Here is an 18236-nt window from a genome sequence, read left to right as displayed (position 1 = left end):
AGAGGTTAAACCTCAACAGGCCAAGTAACGTGTCTAGTTACACAGGTGAGCAGGGATGGCAACCAAAGCTCCTGGTTCCACAGCCTCATTCCCCTGCTGCGCCCAGAGCCACCCTGAGGGTGGTCTCTTGCCAAGAGACCAGGAGCACACGAGGTGCTCAGTCACAGCCAGAGCGCTCGGGCCGTGCTTCTCAGAGCCTGTCCCCTCCATGTCCAGGGTCAGAACCCTCCACGATCTCTAAAACACAGACCTGCATTTTAAACAAGCGCCTCAAATGGTTCTTATCCATGACCCACAGCTTGAGAGGCACTACTCTAGAGAGAGCGCTGGCCATCGAGGGAAGATTCTAGATGCTTAAAGTCCTCCTTCTGGAATCAGCCCCTTAGCCCTCACTGCCAGCGGTCTCCCCTCCTTCCCCAGGCCCCCCTCAGGCCCCATTTCGGTCCCTCACCTTCTCCTCTGAGCTCCCAGCACTGCCTGCGTCCCCACTGGCCACACGTTGTACCTGGCAGGAAATTCTTCCCCCTCTCACTTTGCTCTTAGCTTTTCCATTCCTGTCCTTTGCTCACCGGGACAAAAGGGACCACAGCTGTGCCCCTGGGATGCCTGGTGACCCTCCACCCTCTGAGTGACCCTGCCCCACTCTGGCTCTGAAGGTTGAGTGAGTGTGTGTGAGTGAGTTTGTGGCTGGGCGGTGAGTGCGTGTGAGTGCGTGTGTGGGCATGTATGCATGTGAGTGTATGTGCACATGTGAGCACGTGCACGAGTATGCTGGTGCATGTGTGATTGTGTTGCATAAATATGTGTGCACACGTGTGTGTGAGCCCGTGGGTGTTTGAGTGCCTGTGTGTGTCCCTAAACTCTCCTTCTACTCGTCCTCCCCCTGAAAACCTCCCCGGAAAAACCCTGCTGGTGACCTAGAACACTAGGTTGTTTGGGATTCCCCCTTCTCTTAAAGTCCTTCCAAAAAATTAGTTACTCGAAAATGAGTTTCCCTTTATCAAGTTTCCCTTCTGTAACTGGTGGTGTTTTTCATTCTGTCTCAGTGACCTGGAGGCTGAGAGGATCTTGGTTTGTTTATTTCCCCCTTTCTTGCAAATCCTCTCATTTCGCTTTTTCCTCCAGTAACGTTTGTCTTTGCACCTTTACAGCTCAGCAGCCTCAACCCCTCCAGGGATTGGAGGTTTGAGAGTCTAAGTGAAGAGCAGAGCGGACTGTAACAGTGATGGAGGCCCCCTACCCCCAGGGGCAGCCAAGCCCTCACATTCTCTGACCCAGCTATGCCGTGGCGATTTGTAAGGCAGCTGGGCAGGTTAAGGCCACAACCTAAAAGGGAGAGACAATCATGTGCTTTGAATCGTTATTTTAACCTCCTAGTAACCCTCTGAGGCACTCTTGCCCCCATTTTACAGACAAAGAAACTGAGACTCAGAAAGGTAAGGGAATGCTTCCGAAGTCACAGAGCCAGTCTATGGTGAAGGCAGATGCGTCAGACTCTGGAGTCTGGACCAAAGAGCTTGACTCTTCCCGGTGAGGCTCACAGGCTTGTACTCTGAGCACCAAGGAGGGGCTTGGAGTGTCCACACCCCTCCAGCCACACCTAGGTGTCTTCCCCGGGATGCAGGTACTTCCCAGTAACCCAGCCCATCTAGGGTCTCACTTCAGGTGACCTCTCTCACATATAGACCCCACCGGGTGTTCAGACTCTGGGGATGGCGTGTGTGCCTGCGGACCCCTGCAGCTGCTCCGAGACAGCCTTCTGTGCACACTGGAGCACACACCCAGCCCCTGCTCACCTGCCTCTCCCTTGATTCCTGGTGGACCTTGGGGTCCTGGGGGGCCTGGAAAGGAGAAGGAATTCAGAACGTAGCCTGCACAAAGGAGGAGAGAAAGGATTATGGCGTCTATAGACAGAGGCAGGTTTCTGCGGCTCCATCTCGTCCGGGGCCCCTGTCTCCACTGGTGGCCCTGGCAGACGGGGGAGGCGAGGGCCCCTTTGGACCTGGAAGACTTGAGGAGAAGGGGCAGAGGCACCAATGCCCCAACCAGCAAGGGGGGGGCAATGCCACTCACACCATCATTCACTTAACGAGTGTCACTGAGCACCGAGGACCAGCCAAACTGTGTGGAAGGGACACAAGAAAAGACAGAGCTCCTTCCTACAAGGAGCTCATGGCCCAACAAGCAAAACACAGCCGTGCAGATGGTGATTCCCGAGGGAGGCTGAGTTCGAGCGGCAGCAGTGCCACTTGAGCTGGGTGACCCTGGGCACACCCTCTCATTGTTTGGGGCATCAGCTCTCTCGTCAGTGAAATGGGGTTCATATACCAGTTATGCAGGGCTGTCCTGAGGCTGCCACATGGAGACCAGCACGGAAAGCACACCCGTGCTCTGATAAATGGTACCCATCACTGCTGCCACTTACGTCAGATCTCTCCCTTGCCAGGGCTGCTCTGCGGACCACAGCCTCCCAAAGACTCGGGTGGCCGGGACAGGGCTCCTTGTCTGGCCTTGGTCCATTCTGGTTGCTATAACAACACACCGCAGACCTGGGTGGGAGGACCTTAAACATCAGAAATTCACTTCTCCCACTGCCGGAGGCTGGAAGCCCAAGATCAGGGGACGGCCTGGCTGGGTTCTGGGGAAGGTCTTCTGGGCTGCAGACTGCAGCCTCTCGCTATGTCCTCACATGGTGGGAGGAGCCAGGGCTCTCTCCTCTATAAGGACAGGCCCGCTGTCCTCTCCCCTCGAAGGTCCAGGCACTGGCCAGCCTGGCTTGGTGCCCACTGGTACTCTCTCCAGCCACAGACCGGTATTAGTTTGCTGCTTGGGAGTGGTCCTGGAAATCGCCCTGGGCTCTGTCCTGCACACTCTGGATCAGTCTGAGGGCTCTGCGACTCAGACCCGACCTTTGGCTGGTTGCTGCAGACCTTGGCCCTTGGAGATCACACTCGTCCGGACAGCATCCTTGGTTCCTAGGTCCCTGACCCCACTGTCTCCTGGAGAGCTGTCTGCAGCCACCCAGGGTGCCTGTAACTTCATGCCCTCCCCATACGGCCTTCACCCCCTGTCTTGGCCTCCACACTCTCATACGAGGCCAGAGAACGGGATTCAGGTCCAAAGGCCCCTTGGTCTGCCCACGAGACGCTCCCCCTTTCCCGTCCTCTCTGGGGAGTCCCAACCCAGGGGTTAGGGGCCAACCTGGGATCCGAGTAAAGTTGTCCACCAGTCGTAGTAGGTGCTCCTGCCTGGTGCGGACGCGGATGAGCTGGGCCTGCAGGAGATGCTCGGGGACCAGCGTTTGATTGTTGTAGGGCGTCTCCAGGGCCTGGAGCCGCTTCTGCAGATTCAGAACTGGACACCCCACCGCCACACCTGCAGCATCCTTTTAGGGACTTCATTAAAGTCCTAGGCACTTGAGCATAACCCTGACATTCTGTGTCACATGTGCATAACTCTGCGTCCTGAACAGGTAAGCACGTGTTTAGTGTACCGTGCGGACTTAGAGTGAGCACACAGAACTTTGTCTGTGTCTTGCATGCGTGCGCTCCACACTCAGATATGACGTTACGCGACCACAGAACGTACCTACACCCTGTATAACCACTGCGCCCACGAATAACCTGCATGCAGTTAGGAGCTTTGTGCATGCTTGGACATGAAAGTGTGGCCGCTAATGTGCTGATCTGGCCTAATCATGTGTAACTTTCATAAGCGTGTGACGTGTGTTTATGACAACTGGCCACACGGCGTTCTTGAGGGACTTCACTATCTGCTGATGGAATTGCTTCATGGCCTCACCATTTGGATTGGGAGCACTTTGAAAGTCAAATCACGTTCAAATGAAACACTCTGACCAACAAAGCTACTTCCCATTCAGAGGCAGGGAATCCTTGATGTGAGAGGCACGAGGCACATCCTTGTGAGATCACTGCATGTTTCACTGCTTCAGACACACACAGCCTCACACATGTGGTCCCTCTCTCTCTACCTCCCTCCCTCCCTCTTGCTGTCTCTCTCTCTCTCTCTCTCTCTCTCTCTCTCACACACACACACACACACACACACATGCAACACACAATCCCCTTTCTGCTTCCCCCTCTTCTCCCCCCACCATGCAGACCACCCAGGGACTGAGAACTCTCTCCCAGCAGATAGGGAGCAGTGGCCCCAAGGGCTATCCTGTGAACCTGTGCCTTGTGTCGGGCCGGGCCACACTGTCACCCCAGGAGGGACCAGACAGGACCCAGATGCTTTACCTTGCACCACCAGCAGCCCAGCACCTGCGGTGAGCAGAATCAGGTAGATGAACAGCAAGACCGTGAAGCAGTTTATCCCATTCCTCTTCTTGGGCTTTGGATCTGAAACACAACCCAGGCAGACGGCTGCTGCTGCAGAGGGCAGAGAGCAGGGGCCCCCAGCCTGTGCCCGAATCCCCTCTGTATGAGCAGGGGGCTGCCCATGAGGTCCCACGAGGGGAAAGACACAAAGGCCCACGACCCCCAGATCATCTTCCCCTTGATTCTCCTTGCCACAAGGCAAGGAGTGCCATTGTCAGCCCCTCACTTATGTGGCCAGGCGAAAAACCCCTGTGCACACATCCTTAGTTGGAAGGGCGCAGTCCTGTCAGCCTTTCTCCCCGTCGAAGCCCCAGCACGGAACCTGCCACAGGGGTCACTCAATAGATGTACATCAGAGAAATTGATGAATTAGCATATTTCAATTTCAAAATTCTGGGAGGAGGATGATTGTTCCTGTTTTACAAACAATGAGTGGGGTTTGGAACAGTCGAGAAAACCTGTTAGGTTATAAGACAAGAGCTGGAAATCACGTCCAGGCCGTTGTTTTCTTTTTAATTACAAAGGTAAAACGTGCTTAATATAATTCATCAAACAATATGGAGAGCATTTCAAGGATTAATAATCTTATAATTAATCCCCTGAGGTCCTAACCCGCTGAGGTAAGCTTTGTTAACATTCTGGGTTGTGGCCTTCCTTCCATCTCCCCTTCCTCTCAGAAACTTAAAAACTCACATCCTCCTAGATAGACTTGTTTTTTTTTTCCTTTTAATTTTACTCTAATGACATCATGTTATAATTACATATTACAGTACATATCAATTATAGCACATGCGTTTTCTGCAGTGAAGGAGTTTTCCATGGACTTCCCTCTAGTTTTCTCAGTAGAGAGAGATTTAACTGTTCTCTTTAATAGTTGCCTCGTATTCCTTGAAGACACGTGGTTATGCTCAGTCTAGCACAGGGTGTTCCCCCCACCCCCATGCACCCCTGGAATCTAGGCCCACACAGCAACCTGAGTGAGTTCTCCAACACACAACCTGCTCCAGTCACTCCCTTGCCCTCAGCCCTTCAGCTCACTGCCCTCAGGACAAACAGCTCCCCCTGCTGGTTCATGTAGCCTGGCCTCCAGCCAGCTCTCCTATGGCCACACCTCCATACCTCACCTCCCCGCTGACACTGACCAATGGTCAGGCCAGACCACTGTGGTTACACCCTTGTGACTTCAGGCAGAGTATCTCCTCTGAATACCCAACCTCCCTTCCTTCTTTCTGCATAACTAATTCGTACTCATCCTTTGGGAGCACAGTAGATCTTTCCTGCTCCAAGATAGATTCTCAGACTCCCCTCTGCTGGGTGGGACCTCGCTCTGCTTCCCCACATCACTGTATTTTTATCCACTGTGGCCCTGAGCACCTGAACTGTATATATGTTTCAGTATCCTCCATATGGCCTGGAAGTTTCTTAGGCTGTGTTCCAGCACCAACATGGTGTGCTGGAAAGATGGTGACAGGCTAGATGAATGGATGAATGAGTGGTTTGGGTGCTGAACGTGTACAGAGTTGAACATTTTGAAGTGTTGGGAGAGCATCAGGAATGCAACTTAAGACCTCAGGTGTCCATATAGTCATGATGGTGAAGATGGATAACATACAGAGGAAGCCTCACATTTAATAGAAGATGGTGGATGGTGAATACTATCTCATAGACAGCAACCAAACATGATGAAACATAGCATGCGATGGGAATAGAAAGATAAATTATGCTTCAGAGACACAGGTACCATAGAGGTCAGAGGTGGAGGTGAAGGCCAGCATGGAAGATAAAGATATTTTCAAATTACATGGTAGGACCATGGTGCAAGGCATTTGAGTAAGGATGATGAGAGGAAAACAGACATGGTAGTGTGATGGGAGTAGTTCAAGCCCAGAATGCTTTTTAATTCAGAGCTATCACCTGGCATAGAGGCAAGGTATTTTAGAAACTGGGAACTTCAAATCTGTGAGCTTTGTCTAACTCACTCTATACAAAGCAGAGGATCTGATAAATTTTTTACCCTTATGTTGATCATTTCATCTCTTAATGGTTAGAATAAACTGTCACGGAAATATCTACTCTTGTTTGGGGTTGACCAATGAGCAAGAGTTGCTTGAGATGAGAGAATGAAAAAAAAAAAAAAAAAGCTTCAGGTGAATAAGAATGAGCTTACCTGGAGTAAATAAACTATGGTTATTCTGGGTAGAGATTTTAGGGAAGCAGGTTTTAGAAATTTGACAGCTCTATTGTCTGACTCACAGTGAAAATATGGCTCCAGAGAGAAATAAAATTTCAATTCCATAAAAGAGCTCAGTGAAGAAAAAAGATTGCACACAAATTTTAGGGTTCCCAGGCCTTCCATCTCCCAGCCCCTCACCAAGTGGCAGAATATGGCTTGGTAGGTATACTTCTCTCCTACTGTAACACTAGTGGAAATCAAGTGGGAGCCCCTCTCCCCACATTCCCAGCACTGAGCTACTGGTGAGGCCCAGGGAAGTGGTCTCTGTCCTGTGGGTTTGAGGTCTCCCACCCTCTACTTAGTAGCACTGGGCAATGTAGAGCAATGTCCTCTGCCCCTACAGGCAGCACAAGCAAGGGGCAAGAACACCAATAGCACAGGGAACAAAACAGACTAGAATAGCATGGTCAGGGCTCTGAAAATTAAATTGTGATTGGAACCATAGCCCACAAAATGAACCAGAATCTACCTAATAAATCTAAATAGTTTATGTAAGAAACGTAAACCTAAAATCATTGAGATGACACAAATGTTGGAATTATTCAATAAGGATTTTAAAGCAGCCATCACAAAAATGCTTTAATGAGTAATTACAAATAAAACTTTTTTTTTAAATGTCACAAAATAGAAGATATATAAAAGAACCAAATGGAAATTGTATAATTTCAAAACACACAAAAAAATTTTTAAACGTCACCACACTGGCTCAATAGTGTAATAAATACAATAAAGGAAAGAATCACTAATTCTTTCAGTGACTGATAGATAGATAGAACTAAATGATAGAACAATAGAAATTGCCCAATCTGAAAAACAGAGAAAATCATCAACAAAAACAACAACAAATAAACAGAGCCTATGAGACAGGTGGATCAATAAAAAAGAAAAAAAAACACATAATACTTATATCATTGAAGTCACAGAAAAAGCGTGAAGCTGAAAAAATAATCAAAGAAATAATGGTAGCTGAAAATTTCTCAAATTTGGGGAAGACATAAACCTACAGATCCAAGAAGTTGGGCAAATCCCAAACATGGTACATTCAAAGAAATCCATACCAAGACACATAGGCAAAAATCTGAAAAATGTAGACATAAAGAAAATTTAAAATCTGAAGAAAAAGAAAAAATTTTGAAAGCAGCCAGAGAAAAATGACACATTACCTATAAAGTGATACCAATTTGGAATGTCAGCAGATTTTTCATCTGAAACCATGGAGATCAGCTAGAAGTGGCACAATATTTTTTGTGTGATGAAAGAAATGAATTGTCAACCATGAATGCATGCTTTAGCAAGGTATGGGAAATAGAGATTCTCAGATGAAGGAAAACTAATAGAAGTTATTGCTAGCAAACCTACATTTAAAGAATGGCTAAAGGAAGTTCTTCAAATAGAAAGTTAATGATAGTAAGAGAAGGCTTGGCACTTCCGAAAGGAAGAACAAGAAAAAGGAAAGAAGAATGGGTAAAATACAGGGCTATATATTCGACCATACTTCTCCTCATGATTTTAAAAATCACATTTGATGGTTGAAACAAAAATTATGATGCTGTCTAATGCGGTTCTCAGTGTATGCAGAGGAAATACCTCAGGCAATTCATTTTAAAAAGTGAAGATGATAAAAGGACATAAATGGAAATAAGATTTCTACACTTTACTCAAAGTGATAAAATGTTGATACCAGTAGACTGTGATATGTTATGTATGTATATTGTAATGCCCAGAGAAACCACTAAATAAACTATTCAAAGAGATGCACCACAAAAATCTTATAAATAATTAAAAATAGAATTCAAAAAATGTGCTCAAGTAACCCATAGGAAGGTAAGAAAAGAGAAACAGATGAACGGGAAACAGAAGAAACAGAGAAAATACAAAATAGGATGGCAGATTTAAGCCTGACATACCTATAATTACTTTCATGTAAATAGTCTAAATATACCAAGTAAAGGGTAGAAATTGGCAAAGTGAATGGAAAAGCATGACCCAATTGTAAGCTGTCTATAAGAAACCAAACAGTAGAGCTTCTATTCACATGAGACAGAATTGATACAACTGAAAGGAGAAATGGACAAATCCCAATTATAATTGGGGACATTAATACCCCATTCTCAGCAATTGATAGAAAATCAGCAAAGGTATAGAAGAACTGCACACCACCACCAACCAACAGGATCTAATTAACATTTATAGAATACTCCATGCAACAACAGAAGGATACACATTCTTTCCATGCATACATGGAATATTTACTAAGACCATATCCTGGGTCATAAAACAAACCTCAACAAAATGTAAAAGAAATTAAATTTTACAGATGTTCTCTGACAATAATGGAATAAAAATAGAAATTAATAACATACAGGCAGAAAAATGTCCAAACCCTTGGAAATTTTTTTAAAACTTCTAAATAATGCATGGGTCATAGAGAAAGTCTCAAAGAAAAAAAAATTTTTTCACAGAACTGAATGAAAGTGGAAATACAACATACCAAATTATGGGCTACATCTAAAGCAGCACTGGAAGGGAAATTTACAGCACTAAAATCTTACATTACAAATGAGGAAAGATCTCAAATCAGTAAACTAAGTTCTTACCTCAAGAAACCAGGAAAGAAGAGTAAAATAACCCTAAACAACCAGGAAAAAAAAAGAAATAATAAACACCAGAGCAGAAATCAATGAGACTTAAAATAAGGATACAAAAGAGAAAATAAAAAACAAAAATCTGGTTCTTTAGTGGCATGGACATATATACACTACCAAACATAAAATAGATAGCTAGTGGGAAGCAGCCGCATAGCACAGGGAGATCAGCTCGGTGCTTTGTGACCACCTAGAGGGGTGGGATAGGGAGGGTGGGAGGGAGGGAGATGCAAGAGGGAAGAGATATGGGAACATATGTATATGTATAACTGATTCATTTTGTTATAAAGCAGAAACGAACACACCATTGTAAAGCAATTATACTCCAATAAAGATGTAAAAAAAAATCCGGTTCTTTGAATAAAATCAATGAAATTTATAAAGCTCTAGCAAGACGGACAAAGATAAAAAGAAAGAAGACACAAATCACCAATATCAATAATAAAACAGGGTATATCACCACAGATGCTGCAGCCATTAAAAACAAAATAAGAAAATACTACCACTAACTATGCTCACAACTTAGAAGGAACGAAACAGTTCCTCAAAAGTCACATACTACAAACACTCAACCAAGATGAAACAGATAATATAAACATCTATGCCCCTTAAATAAATTTAATTCGTAATTTAAAATCTCCTATAAAAGAAATATCCACGTCCAGATGATTTTATTGAAATTTCCTAACAAACCTTTAAAAAAAGAATTAGCACCAAGTTCAAACAATCTCTTATGGATAACAGAAGAGTAGAGGACACTTCCTAACTCATTTTATGTGATAAGTATTACCCTAATATGGAAACCAGACAAAGGCAGTACAAAAAGAAAACTAAAGATCAATATTTCTCAAGAAATTTGGTACAAAAATTCTCAACAAAATAGCAGTAACCCGTATCAAGCAATGCATCAAAAGGATTTACAGGGGCTTCCCTGGTGGCACAGTGGTTGAGAGTCTGCCTGCCGATGCAGGGGACACAGGTTCGAGCCCTGGTCTGGGAGGATCCCACATGCTGCAGAGCAACTGGGCCCGTGAGCCACAAATACTGAGCCCGCACGTTTGGAGCCATGCTTCGCAATGAGAAGCCATGACAGTGAGAGGCCCGTGCACCACGATGAAGAGTGGCCCCCGCTCGCCACAACTGGAGAAAGCTCTCACACAGAAACGAAGACCCAACACAGCCAAAAGTAAATACGTAAATAAATAAGTTTATTTTTTTAAAAAAAAGGATTTACATACCATGACTAAATGGGATTTCCAGGTATACAAGACTGGTTCAATATTAGAAAATCAATGTAATCCACATATCAATAGGCTAAAGAAGAAAAATCATATAATCATATAGTTGATGCAGAAAGAGCACTTAACAAAATGTAATTCATAATAAATTGTCATAATTATCACTCTCGTAATAACAAATTTATAATAAACCTGTCAGCAAACTAAAAAAGAAGAGAACATCCTCAAGTTAAAAAAAAAAAGAAAGAGAGAATCAACAAGCTATCTAAAGCTTACAGTCAGTCTTAATGGCAAGACAGAAAACTTTCCTCCTTAGGTTGGGAACAAGGCAAGGATGTCTGTTCTCACTCTCTTTTTCTGTATACAACTGGAAAACAAGTGCAAATCGAAATTTAAAACACAATGGTGGGACACATTGGCGCAGTGGTTAAGAATCTGCCTGCCAATGCAGGGGACATGAGTTTGAACCCTGGTCTGGGAAGATCTCACATGCCGTGGAGCAACTAAGCCCGTGCACCACAACTACTGAGCCTGCATTCTAGAGCCCGCGAGCCAAAACTACTGAGCCAGCGTGCCACAACTGCTGAAGCCCTTGAGCCAAGAACCCATGCTCCACAATGAAGAGTAGCCCCCCCTCACCGCAACTAGAGACAGCCTACATGCAGCAACGAAGACCCAACGCAGCCAAAAATATATAAATCAAATACATAAATTTATATTAAAAAATGGCATTTACAATTGCTCCAGAGAAAATGAAATATTTAGATATTAAATTTAACAAAATGTATACAGAATCTGTATGCTGAAAGTTACAAAATCCTCATTAAAAAAAAAAAGACCTAAATAAATGCAGAAACATACCATGTTCACAGATTGTAAGACTGAACATAAAGATGGAAAGATGTCAATTTTCAAACTGATCTAGAGGTGTAATATAATGCCTAGAAAATCCCAGCAAGGTTTTCAATGATATAAATTTATACCAAAATGTATATGGAAAGGCACAAGCCCCAGAATAGCTAAAATCATCTTGAAAAAGAATAACTTATGAGAAATAATGTTACCTGACGTTCAGAATTACAGTAAATCTACATTATCAAGACAGTGTGGGATTGGTGCAGGGATAGACATGCAGATTAATGGGACAGAATAAAGAACACAGAAATAGACGCACACAAGTATGCCCAACTGATTTTTGACAAAGATGCAAAAGTAATTTACTGGAGGAAGAAGAGACTGTTCAGCAGATGGTGTTGAAGCAATTGGACATCCATAAGCAAAACACACAAACCTTGACCTAAACTTCACATCTTATTAAAAAATCAACACAAAATGAACCATGATATTGTCATGTAAAACTGTAAAACTCTTAGAATTAAGCATAGGAGACATCTTTGGGACCCAGTGCTAAGTGAAAAGTTCTCAGACTTGACACCAAAAGCACAATCCATAAAAGGAAAAATCAATAAATTGGACCTCAATAGAATTAAATACTTTCGCTTTGCAAAAGACCTTGTTAAGAGGAGGAAATGACAAATTACAGACTGAGAGAGAATATTTACAAATGACGTGTCTGGCAAAGGACTTGTATCTTGAGTATATAATGAATTCGCAAAACGTTTAGTTTTAGTTTAGATTAGTCAAAAACCAAACGATCCAATTAAAACGCTGGCAAAAGTCACGAAGAGACATTTCACTGAGGAGGGTGTACCAACAGCAAATGAACACATGAAAAGATATTAGCTATTAGGAACGTCATTAGCTATTAGGAAAATACAAATTAAAATTACAATGAGGTATCACTCTCACGTGTCTATCCAAATGGCTAAAATAAAAATAGTAATAATATCCATTGCTGGCAAGGATTGTGAATCAGTTGTACGCTGCTGGTGGGAATGTAAAATGGTGCATCCACGCTGGAAAAACAGATCAGCTGCTTCTTGTGATACTAAACATATATTTAGAGTCCAGCCATTGTACTTTCGGGCATTTATCCCAGGGAAATGAAAACTTGTGCTTACACAAAAACTTTTATGTAAATGGTCATAGCAGCTTTATTGGTAATAGCCCCAAACTGGAAAAACAACCTAAATGTCTTTCAATGGGTGAACGGTTAAACCGACTGTGTACATTCATATCATAGAATAATACTCATTAATAATACTCATTAATAAAAGAACCAACTACGGATACATACAACAACTTGGATGGATCTCGAGGGAATTATGCTATGCGAAAAAAAGCCAGTCTTTAAAAAGTTACATGCTGTGTAATTCTATTTATATAACTTTCTTTAAATAGCAAAATTATAGAAAGGAGGAACTGATTAGTGGTTGCTGGGGGATAGTGATGGCTGGGCGGGGAGAGAGGGTATGTGCGTCTATGAAAAAGTATCATGTGGGAGATTTTTGTGGTGATGGAACTGATCCATATCTTGATTTTGGTGGTGGTTACACAAGTATACGCATCTGATAAAATTGTAGAGAACTACATTCACACACACGAATGAGTGCGTGTAAAACTAAAGAAATCTAAGTAAGCTCTGTGGGTTGTACCAATTGTTTCCTGGTTGTCATATTGTACTAGAGCTATGCAAGATGTTATCATATTGTACTAGTTTCCTGGTTGTCATATTGTACTAGAGCTATGCAAGATGTTATCACTGGGGGAAAATGGGTGAAGGTCACAAAGACTTCCCTGTACATTTGTGTTTTGCAACTTTTGATTGCAAAAATTTACAATTATTTCACACAAAAAAAGTGAAGAAACACCTCTGGGTAAAGTCAGATTTTTACAATTTACAATTATTTAACAATAAAAAGTGAAAAAACACCTCTGGGTAAAGTCAGATTTTAAAAAAATTCTAAGAACTAGTGACACGACAAAAAATAAAGTCAGAACAATGACATGAAATGAAAGAAGTCATATCAGCAAGGCTGACTCTGCATAGACTCCAGGGTTAAGGTTTGTTAGGAGAATATTTAAAATTAACTTCAGAGCAGGAAGAAGGGACAGCTAGCTCTAATGTTGGGGCCAATGCTTAGTGTTAATTAAAACAAACAACAAAAAAAAACATAACTTTCTTTCATAATTTGTATTTTTGGGGGTCTTCTCTGTCAGGAAGGATGTTCTTCAAATAGAAATTGATGGGAAGAAATATCATGAAGAAGTGTGTGAGACCTGAAATAGTTGAGGGCTTTGGGTGAGAGGGCCAGATTACATTCCACAGACGGGCAAAAGGTTGCCAATGTGGTAACAGAACTTGAGAAACCAGACACATCAGGAGACTGACAGGAAGACCTGAACCAGACAAATGCTCATATTTTCAAGAAGGTGAAAGGAGCGCATCCCAGAAAGATACGGTCCACAGGGACAAATGTGAATTCTCTCGTTCAGGCTCAAATGCTCCATTGTTGAAGGGGAGAGGGGCTGATACTGGTTCATAAGGGAAGACCTGGGGTTTTGTTGGACTTTCAGGGCAGCAAGAGCCAGCAGTCTGTGGCGCCTCTTCAGAAAACTAAAGCAAATCTTCAGCCTACAGAGAGCTAGGTAGGTAGGTAGATAGATAGATAGGCAGATAGATGAATAGATAGATAGACAGGTAAACGAGGCTGGAGCCGTTTAGTGCTAAAGTAAGTAGATTCTTCATCTCAGTAAAGCCCTGAGTGGGTAACTGTGTTACAGAGCCTCACAGTGAGTGCTGTCCATGATGGCACTCATCTAGTAAGTTCCATATGTTCTTTGTATGAGGAGGTAGAAGCTGTGAATGCACTTAGGAAAGTGTCCCATCCAAACTGGAGCGATTTTGGTCTGGGGTTAGATTTTTACTTCGTGGTATCTATAACCCCAGTCAGAAATCTGGGATTCACCCTTGACCCTTGTAGCATCCTCACTTACCTTGTCCCCCCACTATAGTCCTACTGATTTGACTTTTTTAAAAAATATATTTATTTATTTATTTGGCTGTACCAGGTCTTAGTTGCAGCACGTGGGATCTTCGTTGCTGCATGTGGGATCTTGGCTGTGGCATGTGGGATCTAGTTCCTTGGCCTGGGATTGAACCCAGGCCCCCTGCATTGGAAGCATGGAATCTTAGCCACTGGACCACCAGGGAGGTCCCTGATTTGACTTCTAAAATTTCTCCAGAGCATTCTCTTTTCCTTCCACACACCCACTGCCTCACATCATCTCTCGCTGCCAAGCTCGTCTCTGTCCTCAGGGTTACTCTTTCCAACTCGTCCCCCGTCTATGACGGTGAGTAACCTCAAGTGCAGATCACTGCCTATCAGCCCAACTTCAGTCTCTTCAAAGCTCCCCATTGCCCTTGCCACTTACAAATAGGCACTTGCCATCCACCTCTACAAGGATTAAATCAGGAGCCGCTGCAGCGGCTGACCTTCAACCACCCCTGAAAGGAGTTCAGCGGGGAGATCAGGAATGAGGCTCTCTGCGCTCTGGGAAAAAACTGGCAGAACAGGTCTTCAGATAGGTAGATATTTTCAGGAGAAGATTTTAGGAGCCCAATTCTTGCATCTCCTCTATTTAGAAAAGCGCTAAAATCATTAGCAGGGACATCTGCTCCTTTTGACTAGCAACGAGCCTCTGCCAACATGTGTGCTTGACTGCACATCCCCCCTTCACTAAAGTCATATATAACACTGCCCTTCCCCCCTGCCTCTTTGGAACAGTTTCTCAGAGCTCTCTGAGATGTTGTCTCCTGGGCTAGAGTCTTCATTTTGTCCCCAATAAAACTTAACTCCCATCTCTCACATTGTGCTTTTTCTTTTTTCTTCAGTAGACACCCTCAGGATAAAGTCCAAATTAATTGGTCCTAGTCTCAATCCCCACTGAGCTCCCCCACCCGATTCTGACCCTACAATATGGAGCTATTTGTATTTTTTCTGAATCTTCCTTGGGAAGGTGTCATAAACACGTTGTGCCCTACCCCAGCTCCAGCCTCCATCTCCTTTCTCTAACGAATCTTTGCTATCCCATTAAACTTTAGAAGAGCTAAAGCTCAGCTCTGCCCTCCAGGGTCCCACATCAGCTTAGATCTGTCCATAAAGTCCTGTGCAAATCTCAGTGACAGCCAGTAATGAACTGTATAGAAATGGGTTATGAATAGGCTCTCTCTGCCGCCCTCCATCCGACATGACTGTGGGCTCCCTGGGGCCAGAGGCCGGGTTGATCCATGTCTATTTTCTCAGTGCTGAGTGCAGTGTCCAGCATGGAGTAGGTGCCAAATCTGTTTGATCACCTGACTTTGCTTGAACATTTTTAGTATCTTAAAAAGGCATGTGTCCAGAACACTGCCTTCTCCAAAGTTCTGAATAACCAACAATTATTAAAGTCATTTGCACTCCTGCCTTCTCTGTTACCCCACTGTGAACACCTAAAGGCAGAACGCTGGACCCTTAATCTTTGTACCCCCATAATTCCAGCCACTGACCTGAACAAACAGACCCTGGGCGAGAGGGACAGTCAGGCCAGGGGACAGAGCTGCAGTTGTTCCTGCACATACAGTCTCCAGAAAAGAGAGTGGGAGTGGGAAAGACTGATCAACTTGGAAGACAATTCCAAGAGGATATTCTGAAATGGGAAATCAGAGATCTCCTGTGGGAAGCACTCACCAGTGACTTTGCATGCTACAAATTCTAGAAGATTTAAAAAACTGCATCACCTGTGTAACACTGAAGGCGAAAATAAAACAACAGTTGACTGAATTTTTAAAATCTGAGTTTAATCTAAGACAGACTAATTATGAAGCTGTAACATACCCTAGCCCACACCAAATGGAGAACACACTCCCCGAGGAACACATGAGTTTTCACAGAAGACATCTTAAAGAATTTTAACAGAATTGCATTAAATAAATTTTCACAGAAGACATCTTAAAGAATTTTAACAGAATTGCATTAAATAAATATGACACTTGGCTTCAGTTTTGTGGAACTTTTTCATCCCTCTTGTTTTGCATTGTCCTTTCATCACACACGTCACAAACATAATCTGTGTGTCAGAATGAGACACTAATAAAAAGGAGGGACATATAATAAGCATTAGCATTAATTGAAGGGAAAATATTTAAATACAGTTTAAAGGAGTCACGAAGCTAAAAAAATCCCTGTATGCTAAAGACACAGCATCTTTACTAGCATTATACAAATTTCCAATGGAAGCATGGAGGTATTCCAGAAATGTATTATTGACTCTCTAAGGTGCAGACCTAGACTTTCAATGGACTTGTCTATTCTTATGCCGCCAAGAGAAAGACTACATCACAGGCAGTGTCATTACTGGGGACTAGTACTTTACCATTAAGTTCAAAGGTCTCCATTGTAGACAGCATGGTTTGGTCCAGAGTCGTTCTTTCTCTGGTGCTAGCTGAGAGCTCTTTCTCCTTGAGAATTTCCTCATTTTCCATTGCTAAGTTTTATAGATGGCAAAAGTCCTGGAGCCAGCAGAAATGCTCCCCACAAGAGGAACCACTCGGGGAAAGATTGTTCCCTTTTAACTACTGCTGCTACTGGTGGAGCACACAGCACTTCCCTTGGCTCTGATTTCTGAATTTGCAAAATGTTTCCTGACATGATCAGGCTTAGGTATTTCTCAAACATGGGCTATTTACATGTGGAGCTCCTGCTTAGTGCAGCTGCTTGTTAAAGGGGGTGTGGGGAATTGGGACACAAGTCACAGGTCCTTGAACCCACCCCTTGCTCCCAGGCCCCTGAGAGCAGAGCCGATGATCCCCCACACTTTCTCCATCTGTCCAGGCCCTGCCATCATCCCAGACCCTGTTTATTGTCGTGGGACCTCTCCAACCCACCGTGAAACCTGCCTCCTCTGACCTACTTCAACCCTTAGAGTTCATCCTTGCTACTCAAAGTGTGGGCCACAGACCAGCAACATCAATATCACTTGGGAACTTTTTATAAAGGCAGAGTCTCAGGTCCCACCCCACAAAGACTGAATTCAAATCCACAGTTTAAAAAGGTCGCCAGGTGGTGTATGTACACATTCAAGTTGGAAGCGCCTGGCTCTACCCCATACATTTTAGTGTTTAAGTATGTTTCCTCTCATAGCTTTCCTGTGTTCACTCTGTGTGCGTGCACATGCGTGCTTGCTCTGGCCCCAGTAAGATCTGAGCTACTTAAGAGAAACCCCTTTGCTCTGCCCCCTACACCAGGCACTCCCCACCAGGGAGGTTGTATAGCACAGTAGTTAAGAGACAGACTCTAAAATCTTGAATGCCTAAGTTCCAATTCCACCTCCTGCAAGCAGCTGTGTGACCACAGGCAAGTCATGTCAGCTTTGAGCACCTCACTTTCCTTATTTGTAAAATAAGGAAGGTGGTAATGATTTTTGTGTACATTAAATGATTTAAGTGGTATAAGGTGGCCAGGATGAGTACTGACACCATGGTGCTGCTATCACTAGAGACATTGTGAACCCACTGTGTCCAGGGAGATGAAGGAAACAACCTTTGCCTTAAAGGAGCTCAGTCTAGTATGCAGGATGATAGTGGATACAACTGAATTCCAGAAAATCGCTGTTTGGTGATTGGACCACCTAGGAGGACAGAGGTGGCCCGGAGGCAGAGAAGGCAGAGAAGGCAGGGCTGGGAATGCCACAAGGAGCTTTTCCATCAGATCTGGGTTTAAAGGGATGACTTGGAAGGTCACCTGTAGAGCAGAATAAGGTGAGGGCCTTGCAAGTGGGAAAGATGGCAAGTGTAGCCTCACAGTGGCTGGATGCTTGTGGACCATGGACCACTGGACTA

At 44.0% G+C, this 18236-nt stretch overlaps 1 protein-coding gene across 2 annotated transcripts in view; it reads right to left on the bottom strand.

Annotated features, from left to right (window-relative positions):
* MARCO (macrophage receptor with collagenous structure) overlaps nt 1-16902 on the bottom strand; it is a 32879-nt gene extending 15977 nt beyond the window's left edge. The window contains exons 1-4 of one of the 2 annotated variants that reach the window (XM_070045862.1): nt 16772-16902; nt 4260-4361; nt 3202-3354; nt 1797-1871 (exon numbers count right to left, since the gene is read on the bottom strand). In XM_070045862.1, coding sequence (XP_069901963.1) covers nt 1797-1871; nt 3202-3354; nt 4260-4361; nt 16772-16880 — 439 coding nt within the window. In that variant the 5' untranslated portion in view covers nt 16881-16902. The remainder of the gene's footprint in view (nt 1-1796; nt 1872-3201; nt 3355-4259; nt 4362-16771) is intronic. The other variant, XM_070045863.1, reaches the window with a different exon arrangement.
* Between the last annotated feature and the right edge of the window lie 1334 nt (nt 16903-18236).

Source organism: Globicephala melas, chromosome 7 (genome assembly GCF_963455315.2).
Source record: "Globicephala melas chromosome 7, mGloMel1.2, whole genome shotgun sequence".
Classification (NCBI taxonomy): Eukaryota; Metazoa; Chordata; class Mammalia; order Artiodactyla; family Delphinidae; genus Globicephala; species Globicephala melas.
This window is presented reverse-complemented; position numbering and strand designations above follow the sequence as displayed.